The sequence below is a fragment of the Panthera onca genome, chromosome B3, assembly GCF_046562875.1.
Source record: "Panthera onca isolate mPanOnc1 chromosome B3, mPanOnc1 haplotype 2, whole genome shotgun sequence".
Taxonomy (NCBI): Eukaryota; Metazoa; Chordata; class Mammalia; order Carnivora; family Felidae; genus Panthera; species Panthera onca.
Genome location: NC_138344.1, coordinates 39404013 through 39424950, shown reverse-complemented (window position 1 = coordinate 39424950; position 20938 = coordinate 39404013). Strand labels below are relative to the sequence as shown.

The 20938-nt window shown below is 39.1% G+C and overlaps 1 protein-coding gene and 1 non-coding gene across 9 annotated transcripts in view; one reads left to right on the top strand and one right to left on the bottom strand.

The window, feature by feature from the left end:
* Positions 1–20938, bottom strand: part of DENND4A (DENN domain containing 4A) — a 137598-nt gene that overhangs the window by 17836 nt on the left and 98824 nt on the right. For all 8 annotated transcript variants that reach the window (XM_078448741.2, XM_078448743.2, XM_078448746.2 and 5 more), the window contains 7 exons: positions 16763–17862; positions 10820–11009; positions 6221–6315; positions 4058–4233; positions 3817–3963; positions 1009–1207; positions 504–758 (listed from right to left, as the gene is read on the bottom strand). In XM_078448741.2, coding sequence (XP_078304867.1) covers positions 504–758; positions 1009–1207; positions 3817–3963; positions 4058–4233; positions 6221–6315; positions 10820–11009; positions 16763–17862 — 2162 coding nt within the window. The remainder of the gene's footprint in view (positions 1–503; positions 759–1008; positions 1208–3816; positions 3964–4057; positions 4234–6220; positions 6316–10819; positions 11010–16762; positions 17863–20938) is intronic.
* LOC132676610 (U6 spliceosomal RNA) lies at positions 11514–11620 on the top strand. Its single transcript, XR_009609066.1, has one exon. It is a non-coding gene; the product is annotated as a U6 spliceosomal RNA (small nuclear RNA).

Sequence of the window (20938 nt, the reverse complement as noted above, 5' to 3'; positions counted from 1 at the left end):
GACACATATGAAGAAGTAAAACACTTTTATAGGACAATATATCAAAAATACAAGTAAACATACAACAACCTATCTAAATGTTAAGCAAAAACTCAGACTAAAGGACTGAAAAGAATGGTAGCACTCGGCTGAAAAAGGAATTACAGACATCCTCCTAAAAACGTGTAAGGCTCGTTTTTGAAGGAGGTAGGAGACATGAGTGGGGCCAACTCACAGACTCTTCTCATAAAAGCCATTTACAGTTTCTTCTTGAGGCTATGATGAAAACACAGCCCATTTTGTGTAAATTTTACAAGGAGTCTAAAAACATGATCTTGTCTTACTGCTAGGCTGTGAGAAGAAACATTATCTGTAAATATGACTAAGACATTTTATTGATCTAATGATTCCGATAATTATTTAAAATATTTAGCATAAAAATACTTTTTTGGTCATTAGGAATATGCAAATATTCCAATGGTGATGATAGCATTGCCTTTTAGATTGAATTTTCATTTTCATACCTTTGAATACTTGTTACAGTGCTCAGAAGAAAGAATCAATCCAGGTAAATTACTGGGTAAGTCAAGACGTCTAAAATACCACACCAGGTTCCAAAACACAATTGGATGATGGTCCACAAAGTCTGCCACTGTTATGGCATGATCACCTTCATTTTCCAATAAGCTTTCGAGTTCCTTCCATACCACTAAAGGACTAAGATAGGGAACAGTGATAGGATCTGGACTTGGGAGATGCCACTCTAATCCTAAAGAATCCTGTTGAATAAATAAAAAAAAACATAAATGGAAAATACAAGATTGGTGATACTAAATCAATTAAAAACCAAAACAGAATTCCTGTCAATAATTTCCATATAAATGGAAATATACTATAATTGTATCATGAGACTAGAAACTCTTCTTGAGAATCACAAAATTGAAGCTTGTAAGGCTATTTAGGACAAAGGGAACAAAATCATATGTAAATCATCAATGTCCAAATTTAAAAAGACACCAAAATACATACTGTAGCTCCTTGTAAAGTAGTTGGCAGGCTGCCTGTAGAAATGAGTTTCTGCCCTCCAGGGTCTTCCTTATCCAAGGGGCCATAAGTACTAACACTCCTGGCCATTGGAAATAGTGGACATTTTGACACAGCTGTTTTTGATCTATCAGCAGGGATCTGAATACTTCGGGCACATGTATTTTCCAGCAGTTTAGATTTGCTTCGGCATTGACAAAAGAAAAAAAGCACATCATTCTTTAGATTTACTTTATTTTATCCAGAAAGACCAGCTCTTTAGTATCAGAACTGGATATGCAGCAAAGTTATCAAAGGAAAGATGTTACTTCAGCTGCATCTGGTAAACAGGATATGGATATATATATATATACACACATACATATATTTTATATATATATAAAACAGAGATATATATGTATATGATATACATATATATATGATATACACGTATATATATGATATACATGTATATCATATATATATCACAGGTTCGAACCCACAAACTGGGAGATCATGACCTGAGCTGAAGTCAGATCTTAACCACCTGAGCCACCCAGGTGCCCCTTTTAAGTAGTCTGATCATGTTAAGTTTCCAGAGAACTTTAAATACTCAAAAGTTATTCACTTATTAAAAACATTTAGTGGACAGCTTTTTAAAAAATATTTATTTATTTATTTACTTATTTTGAGAGAGAGAGAGCATGAGAAGGGGAGGGGCAGAGGGAGTGGGAAAGAGATAAAGAATCCCAAGCAGGCTCTGCGCTAAACCTGATGTGGGGCTCAAACTCACAAACCCTGAGATCCCGACCTGAACTGAAGAGTCAGATGCTTAACTAACTAAGCCACCCAGGCGCCCCTAGTGGACAATTCTATCACAGCAGGAGCCACAGTAGGCCCGAGGATACAAAGCAGAGAAAATGGGCACCTCTTACTTCAGGAGTCACAAGCTAGTCACAAGCTAGTCTCAGTCAGAGAAAGGGCTGTACTTAACCTATCATGAGAGGAGATGCGCACACAGATTTGTGGGTTTGCTGCCTAAGCACTCAGGATCAAACAGGTCACACCAGCCTACTAGTACTAAGCAGGCACTTTCTCTTGCACATGCAGTTACCTATATGACTCAACCTGCCCAGCTATATAGATTGGGTATCCGGCACGCCTCCAAAATGGAGTCTATTTCTGCATTTGTTTTCAGTGTAAATTCACTTATATTAGGCTTACTGTATAAGTGTTAGTTTGATTTTACAGTTCCTCTAGCAGCTCCAAATGTTTTCTCAGATTATTAAATATTCCAAAGTAGAAGTAAGTTAGTACTCATTTAATTCCTGAAGAGACAAGGGATAAGAGAAAGATGTTCACTGTAAACTTCAAGTGTTCTACAGAATTTTTACTTTTTTTTAAGAAGGTGCTATGCCCAACATGGGGTGGCTTGAACTCACCACCCTGAGATCAAGAGTCACATGTTCTACTGACTGAGCCAGTCAGGTGTCCCTAGAATTTTTACTTTCATTTTTGTAATTTTTAAAATTGTCTAAACAATTTTATGTAATTTCTACACCCAATAATGGGGCTCAAACACACAACCCCAAGATCAAGAGTCATAGGCTCCACTGACTGAGCCAGCTGGGTACCCCTAGAATTTTTACTTTTTTAAAATTTAATTTAATTTAATTTAATTTAATTTAATTTTATTTTATTTTAACGTTTATTTATTTTTGAGACAGAGAGAGACAGAGCATGAACGGGGAGGGGCAGAGAGAGAGGGAGACACAGAATCGGAAGCAGGCTCCAGGCTCTGAGCCATCAGCCCAGAGCCCGACGCGGGGCTCGAACTCACAGACAATGAGATCGTGACCTGAGCTGAAGTCGGACGCCCAACCGACTGAGCCACCCAGGCGCCCCTAGAATTTTTACTTTTAAAACACTAGTAAACATTATCATACAAGAATTATACAGCTTAGGGGCACCTGGGTGGCTCAGTCAGTTGAGCATTTGGCTCTTGATTTTGGCTCAGGTCATGATCTCAGGGTTGGGGTATCAAGCCCCATGTTGGGCTCTGTACTTTTCCTCTCTTTCTCTCTCTCTCTGTCCCCTCTCCTCCATTCGCACTCTGTCTAAAAAAATAATAATAAAAAGAATTACACAGCTTAAACTCTGGATAGTCATAAAGCATAAACCATAACTACTTAAACATTTAGGTTTTCTTTTTTAAATGTTTATTTTTTGTTCCCAACTGTGTTGATGGTTGTATAACTCTGTGAATAATATACTAAAAACCTTTGGTTTATATAAATGGGAGAATGTTAAGTGGGGGAACTTTAATGTGTGAATTATATATCAAGAAAGCTCTTACCCCTACTCATCCCCGCCCCCAAAAAAGGAGTTGCTCTCTTTCCTCTGATGTTAAACTGGTAGAATAAAACTTGAAACTGCTAGTGACCAAATAAATAAATAAATGTTTATTTTATTTTTGAGAGAGAGGGAGGGTGGGCAGAGAGAGAGGGACAGAAGATCTGAAGCAGACTCCTCACTGACAGCAGAGAGCCTAACTCAGGGCTTGAACCTACAAACCTTGAGATCATGATCCAAGCTGAAACCCAGAGTCAGACACTCAACCAAATGAGTCACCCAGGCACCCCAAACATTTAGGTTTTTAGAGAGTTTAATAATGTTTTAACGAGGTGTAAAAATTTAAGATTGATTACGAATCTATTATACACAGAAATTTTACATGTTCAGCTGATTTTTCTGTCGTTTTCAGAAACGTGTAATATATGTTGTTAAAATATAGTTCCCCATGATCATAGTTACCTATTGAGATCAAAATTCCCTTGAACAGAGATAACAGATGTGTCAAGACCAGTGGCTGATGTTGAGATACAAGACTGCCTTGTCTGACTTGAAAAGGAGGATGGAAAATGCATGTTTTCTGTAGATGGGCTTGACTTCAGAAAGTACCTGCAATGTGAATCAAAGGAACTTCTTGAGAAAAGAAATATTCTGGGCAATATGATCCTTAAACATGAAGGAAAGAGAAAGCATAAATCATTACCTTCCAGGTCGTCTTAAATCTCTTATTTCAATATTCAGAAAAGGCAAGAAAAGATTGCCACAAAACGGGCATGTAGTATTGAGATTTGAATCATCTGCTGTCCAGCCAGCCATGATTTCCTCATCATGGACAAGACAATCGCAAGTTCTACACCGAGAGCAACTTGAGATAAGGACCTATGGGAGAAAACAGCATTATAAAGTGAGCCTGTTGGAGATATTATGAATTAAAAATTATTTCAATCCATAAATCTACTGGAAAACTAAAACTCAGAAGGATTCAGAAGTTACAAACAAAAGAAAAAATAGATTACATTCAGTGTATTATATAATATACTCATCTTTCACTATTTCAGCTAAATCTATTTCAAAATTTTTACCTCAAGGGAACCTTGCACTTAAGTAAGCATTTTTACCATTCTAATTAATGTTAAGCCTGCCATGGCTGTATTAATGAAAAAGTGAACCCAAACACTAATTTGCTAATACTCCAAATCAGTACATGTACTTACACATTATGAATCTGTGTGCTACTCACAGTGTGGTCACCAGACAAGTGTGGGTCCACAAATTCTTAGGGGTTAGGGGTAAGTAAAGAAACTAAGAAGAGGACTTAGAAACTTTAAAAGAATTGGTCATTGCTTCAATATTTAAGTTTGTGATCAACATACCGTATTTTATAAGACTACTAGCCATGATAGACTGGAAATTAAAAACAGCAACAAAGGGCACCTGGGTGGCTCAGTTAAGTGTCTGACACTTGATTTTGGCTCAGGTTCATTAGATAGAGCCCGCACTGAGCATGGGGTCTGCTTATTCTGTTTCTCTCTCTCTCTCTCCCTCTCTCTCTCTCTCTCTCTTCCCCCCTGCCCCTCCCCACTGGCTTGCGCAAGCATGTGCACTCTCTTTCAAAAAAAAAAAAAAAAGTGTTGCCATAGATAAATGTAAATGCTGTGATTACATTAATATGGAAATTCCTGAAGCCATCAGAAACTTTGCCAATTGTAATACCAGTGCTCATCATTTATTTTCCAGCCACATACAAATCTATTTTCCAAATTTATGCCAATTGGCTTAGAAAAGCAACAACACTCACAAATGTATTTGGAAGTAAATTTTACACAAAAATTAGGGACAGGGCACCTGGGTGGCTCAGTCGGTTAAGCGTCCAACGTTTGCTCATGATCTCATGGTTCGTGGGTTCAGGCCCCGTGCTGGCCTCTGTGCTGACAGTTCAGAGCCTGGAGCCTGCTTCGGATTCTGTGTCACCCTCTCTCTCTGCCCCTGCCCCGTTCACACACACACACACACACACACACACACACACACACTCTCTCTCTCTCTCTCTCTCTCTCTCTCTCTCTCTCTCAAAATAAACACTAAAAACACTAAAAACATTTTTAAAACTTAGGGACAACTTTTAAAGTGTAAAAGTGTAACTTTTTCCTTGTGAGCAAATAGGACATACAAGAAGCATATTGAACAGTTATTCATGTCAAACCGACACAAAGAATGAAAAACATGATGGAAAAATGGCACACAAATGCTAAACTGCTCCATGCCCCTCCTCAACACTGCTATGCCACGTGCTTGCACAGCAAAGCTGGTTTGTAAGGGATTCAGATGTAAAATAAAAATTTAAAGGGAACAGGGGAGTTTGGGTGGCTCAGTTGGTTGGGTGTCCGACTTCGGCTCAGGTCATGATCTCGCGGTTTGTGGGTTCGAGCCCCTCATCCAGCTGTGTGCTGACAGCTCAGAGCCTGGAGCCTGCTTTGGATTCTTTGTCTCCCTCTCTCTCTGCCCCTCCCGTTCTTGCATGCTCTCTCAAAAATAAATCAACATTAAAAAAAATTATTTTTTTAATTCAAAGGGAACATACATATAACAAGGGATAACTAGAAATACTGAAAATGAAAATGCTTTTATATGTTAATAAATGCAAAGGAAGCATGGGACTTTTCTAAAAAGGTAAAGCAGTAGGACTTCAGTGTTCTGAAGAACGGGATACTTTCAGTTTATTCAGGTGCCATATACATTCTGAAATTTTCAGATGCTGTGTTTAACTTTTTAGTTACTCTACCCCAAGCCACGAATACTTAAGAAACAGAAGTTTTCTAAGTAGTATAAGTAGTACAGGAAGATGCTCTTTTGATTCAAATCGTACCTCCATTGCATAGTTCTGGAAGATATTTGTATTACTTGTGTTGCAGGAAGATGCCACTTCTGACTTCCCAGGTAGGGCAAACTTCGACAGGGATCCTGCTCATGATTAAAAAACAAAAAGCAAAACCATTACAATTAATGACAAAGGCTATGAAAATCTTTCACTTTCATAAATCCTCTGATAAAATGTCAAACTGTTCTGTTTAAAATAGCAATTTGAGAAATAAACCAAATAAATAGTGAAAAAATGCTTTTCAAGGCATACATTTTTGTTTTGAGTACAAACCTAAGGACATGTGCTCTAATCCTACAGATCCCCACATGCTAGGGGTGTTCATTCACTACTCACTGAGGAAGCGCTTTGTGCATACAGGCTACAAGGCATTCCAGTTATTTGTCATTACCATTTCGCTGTTTCTATTTTTCCATGTTTAAAATCCAAGAATGTGGGGGCGCCTGGGTGGCTCAGTAGGTTAAGTGCCGACTCCGACTCAGGTCATGATCTTGCGGTTCGTGAGTTCGAGCCCCATGTCAGGCTCTGTGTGGACAGCTCAGAGCCAGGAGCCTGCTTCGGATTCTGTGTCTCCCTCTCTCTCTGTCCCTCCCCGGCTTGTGCTCTCTTTCTCTCTCTCTCAAAAATAATAAACATTAAAAAAATACAAGAATGTGTTCAGTTTTAAGGTCTAAAACGTAAAATAGCTAATTTTATTTCCCATCATAAAAAAGATTTACTAGCAATTCTCTGTCTTGTAAGGATCTTTTAAGATCTGGTGCAGTAATCTTGTTCTTAAACATGAGGGAAGAATTTCCAAATGTATTCTTCAGAGTAATGGATATTAGTTGGTATTAAAACAACAACACCAAAAACAACAACAAAGGGGAGTTCTGTGGTCAAATCACTTGTTGACAGTGGCTATTATATGTTGTTAGTAAAACTGGAGGTAATCCATACCATTTCTTTTCTTTTTTTTCTCAATAGTTACAAAATGTTATAAACACTTACATTTTTATAAAGTAAAGGTAAAAATAAGTCATGGGATAAACTACCAGTTCACAAGAAATAAAGAAGGGAAAACGTGTTAAACACCAGTCATGGGGATGCAATCGGCATAATCCAGACGAATGACCTGATTGCTTCCATAAATAAATGACGGTGAAAAAAAAATTGTTCTAGATCTGCCACCACTGGTCCTAGGTTGTGCCTCACATGTGCGTTGAGAGGGACAGAGAGAGCTGAAGCCTCACATCAACCTTTAAGCTACTGAGAGCTGGTGGTATTGCAGTCCTTTCCTGCATGGTTCCCCATAACCCTCTGTAATTCCTCTCTGCTAAAGCTAGTTGAAAACTCCCTTCTCATACCTTCTATTAGGCTTGAGTACTGTAATTATTTATGTGGGCAGCCTACCTTTTGTATCTAATTAATCTAGAGCACAGAATAAATATTCATTGTGATAAATACGAATCAGGCTATAAGGTAACTTTTATTTCTTAGCATAATAAATTGTTCTTGTCTATTCAAAAGAGGTGGGGGGAGCCGATTTCTTCATGAATGGATGACAAGATGGAAAAAAAGAGAGGTAACAAAGATAAAACATATCTTAGGAAAACATAATGTTAACAGACATATTAACCAGATGTGACAAGTGGACCTTGTCTGGATCCCAATTTGAACAAACCACCTATAAAAAGAGCTTTATGAGATAAATATGAAAATTTAAACTAAGTGAATATTTGATATAAAATGTTATATATTATCACATTAAAATATAATATTATAATTATGTTTTCAAACAGCAAATGCTTCACAAAAGACACATGCTATAAGAGTTCCTAACTGGCCATGCTAACATATAGTGTTAGAAGACAACGTTCATCTGTGAAGGGAGCAGTGACTAGATGTGGGCAGGACAGGAGGGTCTGGATGTTGTTGATGTTCTGTTTCTTGATCTGAGTGCTGGTTACTTAGGGGTAACCTGAGTACTGATAATTGAGTAACCTGAAATGTATTTACATACATAAAAGTATACGCATTACATGCATATTAATAAAATTAAAAATAAGTTTATGAAATACATGATTTTACTAAAATGTTAAAAAAAATTTTTTTGAAAAGAAAACCCCTGGCCCCAAAACGCATCATAAAGGCTGAATTCCCAAAAGGGCTTTATATCTAATCAAATTGCAGTTTCAACCTCCCTTAGAGTATAGTTTTAACCAGTCAGTCAGGAATTTTCCAACCAGTGCCAAGGAGTCTGCCACATGGGCCCCTCCATCTCACAAAGGAAGATGAAGTCATCTGCATGGTAAGACTGCTTCTCCCCAGGGAAAGTGACTTCGCCTGGAAAATTCTTTTTCTTTTGCTAATAACTTTCTTGCCCCACCCTTCTATAAAAACCTTCTGTTTTGTATAATTTGGAGCTCCCTTCTACTTGCTAGATGGCATGCTGCCCAATTCATGAATCGTTTAAGAAAGCCAGTTAGATCTTCAAATTTACTTGGTTGAATTCCGTTTTTTTAACAATATAAAACATTAAAGTCCTTATATTTTAGAGCTACATATTGAAGTACTGATGAATAAAATTATATGCTGTTTGGGATTTACTTAAAAACATTTTTTTTAATGTTTATTTACTTTTGAGACAGAGAGAGACAGAGTGCAAGCGAGAGAGGGACAGAGAGAGAGAGGGAGACACAGAATCTGAAACAGGCTCCAGGCTCTGAACTGTCAGCACAGAACCCAATGTGGGGCTTGAACCCATGAACCATGAGATCGTGACCTGAATCAAAGTCGGACACTCCACCGACTGAGCCAAGCAGGCGCCCCTGGGATTTATTTTAAGATAATCCAGTGGGGAAGGAAAAAATGTTGGGACTATAGGAGGGGGAAAGATAAAACAAGACTGGTCATTTGTTGACAATTGTTGCAACTGGGTGAAGGGTAATGGGGATTCATTGTGCTATTCTTTCTACTCCTGTGTTCATTTGAAAATCCCCACAACAAAAACTTTTTAAAATAGCAAAGGTGCAAATGAAAAAAATACTATAATGCGTCCATTCCTCACATCATACATTAGGACAAATTTCAAATGTATTAAATATCTAAATCGGGTGTCAAATCTACTTGTGTATGGCCAAGGGCTAAGAATGGTTTTCAGACTGTTGTTATAAAAAGAAAACGATGGGGGCACCTGGGTGGCTCAGCTGGTTAAGTGTCTGACTTTGGCTCAGCTCATGATCTCACAGTTTGTGGGTTCGGGCTCTGTGTCGGGCTCTGTGCTGACAGTTCAGAGACAGGAGCCTGCTTAAGATTCTGTGTCTCCCTGTCTCTCTGCCTCCCCTCCCACCCCCCCCCCCCCCGCCCACGCTCATGCTCTGTCTGTCTCTCTCTCAAAAATAAACATTAAAAAAAAAATTTTTTTTAAAGAAAATCAGAAAAAAGAATATGTGACAGATGTATGTGGCCCACAAAACCTAAAATATTTAAAGCAGGCCCTTTACAGAGAAAGTCTGCTGAACTCAGAAAATGTTAGAAAGAAAACTAAACAAATGTCAGAAGAAAACACTGGCGAACTCTGGAAGGGGAAATCTTTCCTAATACCTCAAAATCCAGAAGTAGTCAGGGAAATGCTGAGAAATTTGATGACATAACATTAAAAACTTCTGTGTGGCAAAAATACCCACAGAAATTTAACACACTTGGAAGGAAATATCTGACAATTATATGACACAAAGGATTCCCTAATATAAAAAAAGAACTATCAAAACTTAAAAAAAAAAGGGCCAACAAGTGAAACGCAGGCAAAAGATAGTCCATAGAAAAAGAAATACAAATAGTCCTTGAACACATAAAAAGTTACTCAACTTACAAGAGTAATATAAATGAAACCAAACTGGAATACAGTCCTCACCTATCAGATGGCAAAAAATCCAAAAGTGTGCTAACATATTTTGTTGACAAGGCTGTGGGGAAATAGGTATTCTTATATACTGCCAGTGGGAGTGCAAAACAGCATACCCCCGAGGAAGGCAACTTGGCAATACCACTTCAAGGGAGAATTTTTGAGTATCTTCCAAAGATACCCTGTCAAAAATATAATATGACATACATGCGTCATAGCATCACTGATACTAGTCAAAGGCTGGACACCTAATGTCCGTCAACAGGGAAGTGATTAAAATGAACTATGACATATCCACAGATGATTGACCATGCAACTGTAAAAATGAACAGGGGACAATGCTATGTGATGATATGGAATGATCTTTAAGATACATTGTTAAGTGAAAAAAACAAGGAGTGGGAAAGTAGGTTACTTTTGAGTAAGAAGCCAAGGAGGCAGTAAGAACACACACATCCCTATATTTTTAAAGCAGCAGCAATGAAGGATAAACCAAAATGAATAAAAATGGTTACTTCTAGGCACAGGGAGAAAACCAGATGAAGGGGTGGGGCTGGAAGGCACACCTCTCTAAAAGTGCCTGGGTTTCTTATTGTTTTGGAGATCTGGAGCTACGCAAATCTTTTACAAAATTAAAACAAAGGAAAACAAGTAAAGGCACCACATATAAAATGCAGTATGACCAAGCTGTGTGGACACACCTTCTAAGGAGGCAGAACTTTCCAGGCTTGTTCTGCTGAAATCAATTCCCTTAGTCCCTGAAGTGGCACTGCTCTCTTGGGAGGAAGTGGCTCCTTCCAACTCCTGGCAAACATCTTCATCTGTTAAAGAGGTAGATTCAGAATCCTGGGCTCCCACTGAAGAAAGACTGGTACGATCAGAACTTTGATCCTGAGGACATAATTATAAGCTTAATTTCCTTCATATTTAAAGTTAATTATTTAAAATGTCACTCCTAAGGCAGAGGAAATGCCTAATTACTCAGATGATCGATTAATCAACATTACAATGTCTACAGAAAGAAAACAACCGATTTCACAAGGGCTACTAATTTGGACAAACAGCGGGCTGGAAATCATTTAGATAACATTTGGAGTTAGATCAAAGCAGATACCTGCTAGTAAGATACCCTTGGCTGACTTTGAATCTCTTCATTTATTGTTCCTTTTCCTCCCTGCAAATCCCAGCCCAGGATGATACCATTAGAATTGCATTCTATTAAAATTTATGTTTACATTTTATTGTTTTCCATAATAACCTAGGTTTCAAAGACATGTATTTCCAGTTTTCATTTTTGACAACACCAAAATGTTAAGTTAAATATTTTGCTGGTTACATCAACAATACATACGAACGTCTGATAGGTATGAATTTTTGTATAAAGAAAAATATTGGGTGCTCGCTTCGGCAGCACATATACTAAAATTGGAACGATACAGAGAAGATTAGCATGGCCCCTGCGCAAGGATGACACGCAAATTCGTGAAGCGTTCCATATTTTTTTGATCTGAGCCCAGAGAGAGGCAAGCACCCAGGCCAGCAGGAGCTGGGGCTGGGTGTGGTCTCTGTCAGAACCCAGGGAGAGAGCTGGGATCCAGGCAGCCACTCTCTCTTCCCATCTCAACTCCTGCCAGCTCCTTCCCAGGAGTCCCTCCAGGAAGAGGGATCTGTGAGGGCAGGCATGTGTAGACTACCCAGTGCAGCCTAGAAGGTGGAGACTGTGGGGGAATTTACTGCAACACAGTCCCCAACCTGCTCCCAGGGAGGAGGTTTGAAGACTGAGTAGGAATTAGATAAAGAAAACAGAAAAGTGAGTCTCTGAGCAAAGTAAACAGGGTGAATGAAGGTAGGAAGGTGACATGCTCCAGTTCAGTTTTCACCCACCATTAGTGAAAAGTGTCTGTAAGGGAGCAGGAAGGAAGGCCCCCACAGGAGATATTTTGTCCATCATGGGCTTGATCCTGAAAGTCTCCATGGGGAGACTTTGAAAGGACATAAGCAGGAATCACATTATGCAAGGCCAGGACTAGAGAGAGGCAAATGAGGCATTCACTCAGACACAAAATTTGAGTGCCAAACCCTTGTAATCAAGATAACTTAATATGGTAATGCACTATTTTAAAAAATCAAAATTAATGCCAAAAGTACACCATGAATAAATTATCAATATTTGAATAAAGGCAGGATAAGTGCTACTGATCTTTCCTTTGTAAGATGCATAGTTAAAATAGCACAGATACTGTAGAAGACACATTGGTATCCGGAGCAAGGAAGTTAAGGAATGCAGGTTTGACAGTCCAGGCCTGTGCTGCCCCATACAGTAGCCACTGGCTACTTAGCACTTGAATTCTTAATATCATCTCATCTTAATTAACTTAAGTTTTTAAAATTGATACACAACTCAGTGATTGGAAGACTGATATATGCTTGAAAACAATTTGGGTATGTGAATCTTTTTCCAGCTGAATTTTATTAAATCTAAAGATTAAGTATTTTCTTTGAAAATTTAGCATATGAATTGTGCTTGTAAGACTAAAACACATGCTAGATTTTGAAAACTTCGATAAATAAAAGAGTTTGAACTACCTCATTAAAAAAAAAAAAATATTGGGGGGGGGGTGCCTGGGTGGCTCAGTCAGTTAGCGTCTAACTCTTGATATCAGCTCTGGTCATGATCTTGAGGTTCACAGAATCAAGCCTCACTTTGGGCTGGGCTCTGCACTGGCAGCACAGAGCTTGCTTGGGAATCTCTCTCTTCCTTTCTCTCTCTGCCCTTCCACAGCTTGCTCTTGCTCTCAAAATAAGTAAATAAACTTAAAAGAAATTTAAATATCTATAATTCTACTGCCCAGATAATACAATTTACATTTTTTTAGTCATGGTGTGTGTGTGTGTGTGTGTGTGTGTGTGTGTGTGTGTGTGTGTGTTGAGTTGTTCTTTTTCAGGATTATTTGAACATTTTTATTGGCTTTTTTTGGCTACATCGCATTGTGTTTTTAAAGTGGGTGCTCTAGGAATTAGAATATACACACCTAATCATTTACAGCCTACTTCAGGTTCATATCATACCACTTCATATATAATAACTAATGAATGTCAGCAGAGTGAATCCCTTCACCACTGTAAAACATGTACCTATGTTGCATATTCCATAACATGTCATAAGTTTTAGGTTGGAGAATTATAAGCATTTTAAGGAATTTAAGAGATAAAAAAGTATATTTTTTTATATTATACAACTATTTACCATGTATTTTGTTCTTCCTTCATTCCTGCAGATACAGTTTTGCTTGTGGTATCATTTTCTTCAGCCCGAAGAACTTCCTTTAGCATATTTTATACAGCAGGACTGCTGGCCATGAATTCTTTTCCTTTATCTGAAAATGTGTTTATTTCGCCTTTACCCCTGAAGAGTATTTTCACTGGATAAAGAATTCTGGTTGACAGGTCTTTTGGCACATTCGTGGTGTGGTTCCAGTGTGTTCTTTCCTCCACGGATTGTGATAAAAAATATATGGTCATTCAAATCCTCATTCCTCTGTAGGTAATGTGTCATTTGTCTTTAACAGTTTTCAGGATATTTTCTATTAATTCCCCCCACCCCCAGCAGTCATTTTATTAGTAGATGGATATCTTTGCTTTTTAGCAGTTTTGCTTATGTGTGTATAGATGTGGTTTCGAGTTTATGCTAATAGTTTACTGAGCCTCTTATACCTGTAAATCTAAATCTTTTACCAAGTTTGGGAAGTTTGAGCCATTATTTATTTCTTCAGATATCTTTTCTACCACAATCCTTTTCTCTAATATTTCTGGAACTCCAATTATATGTTATATCTTTTGATATTGTCCCACAAGTCTCTGAGGCTCTTTCCTCTACCCTCTCCATTCTGCTGAGCCCATCCAATGAGTTTATTTCAGACTTTTTTTTTTTTAGTTATACATTATGTTTTTCAAAAATAGTTTCTATTTCTTGCTGAGAATTCCTTTTCATTTATCCAAATGTGTTTTTCTTTAACCTCAGGAAACCTCATTAGAATACCTACTTCAGAGTTTCAGTTGGATAATTTCAACATCTGGGTCATCTCAGGGTTGTCTTTCCCTTGAGAATTGGGTCACATTTTCCTGGTTCTTTACCTATCAAGCAATTCTGGATTTTATTTTGGACACCATGAACGTTATGTTTTGGAGTCTGGGTACTGTTATAATCTCTTGGAGAACACATGCTTTTGCTACAGCAGGCTGGCAATAAGGTTATGTTCTGATTATAATTTGTGTTTCAATTTTTATAGGCAGTGACAATTCTTAGTTTAGTCCTCTAAGCTTCGTCTCTGCTGGTTTGCATTTATCCCGTGCACGTGTCGCTCAAGGGACTCTTGTTTGGGGCATTCACAGAATCTGGGAATCCCCTTCTCTCAGATTCCCCTCAAACTCTCCAGCTCACAGCTGCCCCCCTTCTCTGGTTCCTCTGCCCAGGAACTGTGGGGTTTCTCTTGAAGTCTCAGCTGCCAGGGCTGTCATGCCACACAGTGACTGGACCTGCTCTTGGGGTGAAGATGCAGGAGAAAAGAAAATGGGGAATTCACCTCTGTCTGGGTCCCTCCCCACAACCTGCCTGCTTTTTCAGAATTCTTAGTTGTTTTTTGTGTTTTGTCTGGAGATTTTAGTTACATTCAGGGGGAGGGATGGGCTTTGGTGGCCTTAAATTACCACAGTGGAACTGGGACTCTCACCCTAATTTTTAGAGATGATATTTGCTGGGTGTAGGAAAACAGGGTGACGGTTTTCTCTCAGCGCTCTAAAAGGGTCTTTCCAGGATCTCTGGACATCAAAGTTTCTGTTCAGAAGACAAGTGTCGGTTTCTTACTGTTGTTCCATTTGAAGGTAAGACAGCTCTTGTCCCTGGCTCCTTCTATGATTTCCTCTTTGTATTCCATTTCCATCTATTTTAACAGGAGATGCCTAAGTATGGTTTTCTTTGCATTTATTCTGCTTGACATTTGTAGATCTTCTAAATATGTGAGTTGCCATCTTTAGTCACTTCGGGAAAATCTTTGGCAATTCGCTTTTTAAATGTTCCTTCTATCTCATTCTTTCTTCTTTTGGAACTCAGTTACATCAGTGTTAGGCATTGTCACTAAATCCCACCTCTGTTTTTGTATTTTCCATTTGTTTTCCCGTCTGTGCTTCAGAGTGGATATTTTTTACTGAGTTTCCATCTAGTTTACTACTTTCTTTTTCTGTGCTTTGTCTGCTGTTAAATCCAACTACTGAACTACTGCAATCTTAATTTCAAATCTTTTTCAGTTCTAGAATTTATACTTGATTCTTTTTAATGGATAATTATCCAGTGAAACTTTCTACCTTTGCAGCTGTTTTTCACTTTTTCCTCAATTTTCTTGAACATACTAAAAGTATTTCAAAAGTCTCCTGCTAAGTTAACTATTTGGACCACCTGAAGGTCTCTTCCCACTCCCTGTTTTTCTTTTGTTTTTTAGTTACGGTCCCATCTCTTGGTATAGCGATTTTTCATTAAATGATAGAATATAAAAAATTATATGTAAAAAATCACGAGGACTCTAATGATATTCTTTTCCTCTAGAAAGGGCACACTCTTTCATGTGTTAGATAAGGCTGATTATCTTCATCTAATCACAGGCTGAGCTGAGACAAGCCCGGGGTGCCGTTCTGGTCAGGTGTAGTGCACCTCTGGTTTGCCAACAGCATGGCTCTGTAGGACTTCTGACTAAGGGCTCCGTGTGCTTATCGAAGCTCCCTGCCTCCACTCCCGCCCCCTAAGAACTTAGGAACTCTTTGCAACTGTATTCCCGACACCGTGAAACTGCTGAAAACTCTTTTTCGTCAGAGACTTTCGGCTTACCTTTTTAGCCTCTTGTCTCATGCACTATCAGTATTTGGAACATATCTTGAAGGAAAAAAATTGGTGCTGTTTGAGGACCCTCAAGCCTCTAATTTTGTCTTCCCAGTTTTACGAGATCCCCAAAGCTCTGTGGCCCCTCACCTCTCCTCAGTCCTCTGATAAGGGATTTGCAACTCCCAGTTCTGAGCTCAGATTCAACAAATGCCCTCAGGGGAAACGTAGCTGTAGCGTGTCCGGCTCCTCTCTGCTATTCTCTTCTTGCTACGATCTTGCCCCAGTACTTTCTAGTTGCTTTAGCAAATGTCTGATGACTTTAAACAGATACTTTATATTTCCTTTAGCTTTTTGCTCTCGAGAGATATGTAGTGGGTCCATCACAAGCTACTGCATCCTAACTAGGAGGAAAAATCCTATGTCGGCTGATAATTTTGAAGGCATGCTAGACAGTACCTGAAAAAAAAAATCCCCATTTTGAAGGAAATAATGAAGTTCAGTAGGCATTTTCATATAACACTAATTTTTACTCCAGCTACAATCATTTTCGTTCGAAAGTGAACTAAAAACATAACCCTTGGTTAGTGAATTTTCTTTCGAAGTTATTATTCAAGTTCAGGTTCTGATATTTACAAACCTTACGCATCCCAAGATTCCTTTTTGGTCAAGTTGTGTTTAAGGAGAATGGTGAAAACGGACATCTTTGCAAGGAAGGGGCTTTTGGTGGTGGAGGAGGGTAAAAGGAAAAGTAGAAAACACAAACAGAACTTACCTTAGATGAGGTGGTATACATGGTGAATCTTGAATACCATTTGCTGGCTTTCTCTGCAACTCCTTTCCCAGCAGTAAACATACTGTTCCTCAGAACGTCTAGTTTAGGTACTAGCAGTGTATCTAAATTAAATGAAGGTGACGAATGGGTTAATGCATCTTGAGAGTCTTCCCTAAATGGGCAAGTAGGTGAGAAGGCCGGAGAAGACCAGAGTCTGTCCCTTGGTCTCTCCTCCGTTTTCGTGTAACTTTTAGATTTGGTAAGTCTCATCGGCCTAGGAGAATGAGGAGGCAAGCTGGATCTTCTGCACGCCTTGACCAGTGTTGGACTTTTCTTACCAGTTGATTTATCGTCACATGCCCGTTGTAAATCAATGCTTGGCGTGCGGCTCGTCAACGGACTGCTCATGTTATTCATATACATCACAATTTCTTCAGCCAAATCACGCCTAGCGGATGGTGTTGAAACGCTTTTGCTGTCATCGTCATCCTCCTCCTCCTCCCCTTTTTGCTGCTGTTCAGTCTCAGCCACCAAAAGGGAGAGGGGATCAAATCCCGTGGCGACATCCGTTTTTTCAGAGGGTTTTACTGAAAAGCTGCTGCTGAGACGCTGAGTCCTCTTGGGGTTTTGTGAAGCAACATATCCCACTTTTGACCCATCTGTTTCGCCGTCTAAGTCCTCCAAATCAAAAATAACGGGAGAATCCACTTTATCTGCCAAACAATCGGAACCATCGAAAGGTGTATCGTCATCACTAGATTCCTTTTCTAGACTGTCTCTTTTTGATCTCAAAGGTGGCTTTCCAATATCAAGACTAGTTGGTCTTGTGCTTTTTGAGATCACATTTGAAAGTATTTTTGCGTCAGCTCCTAGTTTTTCGGCCATGTCTCCAGGATTTGCTTCCTGGTTCACTCTACTGAGCACAAGTCCCACCAGTACTCCTCCGCTAAGACTGCGCTCTCTGCTTCCCCAGGAGAGTCGCTGCTGCAAATCAGCTTCGTTGTCACTTTTATGTCTTTTCCTGAAGCATCTACTTGGACTCTTTCCTGTTTCATTTGGACCCTCAAAGGGTGACATTAAGAGCAGCTCAGATGTGCTTTCTGAAAAACAAGTCAAGTGTTTTTAGCCACGAAAAATGTCATGTGCAAATGTAAGGTGTCTTACATTTTGAAAATACTAAGTAATGAAAGTGATAATAGCAAGTACTCACTGAATTATTTCCTCTGAGTACCGTCTTAGTTGACAGACACCATAACTAGGCACTTCCCTCGCATTACCTACTACAATCATTCCAACATCCTTACGGGTTGAGAAGAAACTGACACTCAGAGAGATTAATTATCTAGCCCAAAGTTACCCAGCCCTTAAGTGAAAGAAGTGGGATTCAAGTCCAGACATGACTGACTATGAAAGGTATGCTCTGAGACATTAACAGGTACTGCTTTTTAAAATTATTTTTATTTAAATAAAAAAAAATCTTTTTTAACATTTATATTTGAGAGAAAGAGACAGAGCATGAGCAGGAGAGGGGCAAAGAGAGGGGGAGACACAGAATCCGAAGCAGGCTCCAGGCTCTGAGCTGTCAGCACAGAGCCCGATGTGGGGCTCAAATTCACGAGTGGTGAGATCATGAACTGAGCCGAAGTTGGATGTCCAATCGACTGAGCCACCCAGGCACCCCTAAATTTTTTTTAACGTTTATTCATATTTGAGAGACAGAAATAGAGTGCAAGTGAGGGAGGGGTAGAGAGAGAGGGAGACAAAGAATCTGAAGCAGGCACCAGGCTCTGAGCTGTCAGCACAAAGCCTGACGTGGGGCCTGAACTCACAAACTATGAGATCATGACCTGAGCCCAAGGCCGATGCTCAACTGATGGAGCCACCCAGGCCCCCAGCGTGTACTGCTTTTTAAAACTGATAAATTAAGATTAATATTTACCTTTCTTGGAGTGGGAGATACAGGCTTTCAACCATGGAAGAAAGAAGTCATGGGAATAAAAGGCACAGCATAGGGCATACGTCCAGTGATAGTGTAATCGTGTAGTATGGTGATACACGGTAGCTCCACTGTGGGGAGCACACCATACGTCTAGAGATGCTAAATCGCTCTGTTGTACACCTGAAACTATTGTAACATTGTGCGCACTCAAAAAAAAAATTGTAAATGTACCTTTCTTATATTTAATAATAAATTTATATTAATTCTACTAAGTTGATTAAGCAACAGTTATGCAATCGTGGTTGTACTAGATGACCTTGAGATTCTAAGACTTCTGCCTGTAAAAATGAAAAACAAAACAAAAAATGCTAAACCAAACCAAATAAAAGGCAGCTACGTTAGTTTTACCCCATATAGAAAAATTATTTTAAAAAAAGCTCTAAATCCTAGGACTATAGATATGGCTAAATAATTTTACCTTTGTTTTACATATGGTTTGCAAGTTTATAACAGTCAAATGTGAATGGCTACTTTCTACTCAGAAACACTTTTCACTGCTTTTTGCCAAATTACTTAGATACCAAGGCTGAAAGCAGACATTTAGATTTCTGATCACCTTAATTGTTCTAATTACGTGGGAGTCTTCTCTAAAGTGGTAGCCTAGGTATGGTATTGTTAACTATTCTTTTTATATGTTTATCCAACAGAATTAGTGTGCTATCACCAGGCAATTATTAAAAATGTGCCTTTTTCTTGCCATGTGATGCATTCATTTAACAGGATAGGAGATAAAGGTAATAATATAACAAGTAATAATATAATAAGCATATATCATTAACAGGGAAAACAGCATAACAGAAAGGTAAAATTTATTCTTTGCTTCTATATCACCTTACGATTAAGGACATAAAAAATAAAAAATATGCTTTCTTTTAATATTCTGAGAAATCTCCTGCTTGACAGATTATATATTATCAAAGACCTGGAGGAATTTTTTTTTAACGTTTATTTATTATTGAGAGACAGAGAGAGACAGAGCACGAGCAGGAGAGGGGCAGAGAGAGAGGGAGATACAGAATCTGAACCAGGCTCCAGGCTCTGAGCTGTCAGCACAGAGCCTGACGCGGGGCTCAAACTCACAAACCGCAAGACTGTGACCTTAGTTGAAGGCCTAACCGACTGAGCTACCCAGGCACCTGGACCTGAAGGAATTTTACAACCCAAAGACAGTACTCTGGGATTGCATTTAAATAGCTGTGTAAGGGTTCCCTTGCAAAGTCAAAACCATGCTACAGCCTGAAGGCAAATAAAGCTGGTTATCAAATTATACCAGGGGAGGGCAAACTATGCTTCTGACCCAAATCTGGTCTGTTGACTGTTTTTGCACAGGCACCCCTGGTTTTTTCATTTTTCTTAAGTTTATTTATTTTTAAGAGAGAAAGAGAGAACGAGAGCGCGCGCGCGCGCGCGCGAGAGAGAGAGAGAGAGAGAGAGAGAGAGAACACATGGGGGAAGGGCAGAGAGAGAGGGAAAGAGATAATCCCAAGCAGGATCCAAGCTCAGCGTAGAGTCCGGCCGGCAACTCAATCCCATCTCTATGAGATCATGACCTGAGTTGATATCAAGAGTAGAATGCTTAACAAACTCAGTCACGCAGGCACCCCTGGTTTTTAGATTTTTAAAAGGTTGTAAAAATCACACACCCACAAAGAAGATTAGGTGACAGAACTGTGTGTGACCTGCAAGGCCTAAAATACTATCTGGCTACTTACAGTTAAATCAGTCCAATCCTTGGTTCATATAAATGCTAAGGTCCACCAGACTACGCTGGATGCTTCATGCCTCTGACACAGAGCCACAAACTATGTAACTTCCTTGGACCAGGCAGTTCTGTGACATAATTCTGGCCAGTAATGTTAAAGCAGTAGTTTTTGAGGGTTTCTGGAAAAGTTTTTGCTTTCCCGATAAAAGGAGATAGATGTAGCTGGTGGTCCTATCATAGGCTTTTAAAACCTGACTTGTTCAGCAAAGACAAAAGTCAGACGATGAGTCAGCTGCTGATTACTTTGACAAAATGTCAGGATCAAAGGATGGTTTATAATCATATTAAAACAGCAAGGTCATAAAAGCAGATCTTAGGAAAAAGGCAAGCATGAATAGATAGTAATGGAAGAACTACAGAGCAAAGAATACCAAAGGCAAGGTATTAAGAGTTATAATTAGACAATGACTAGGAG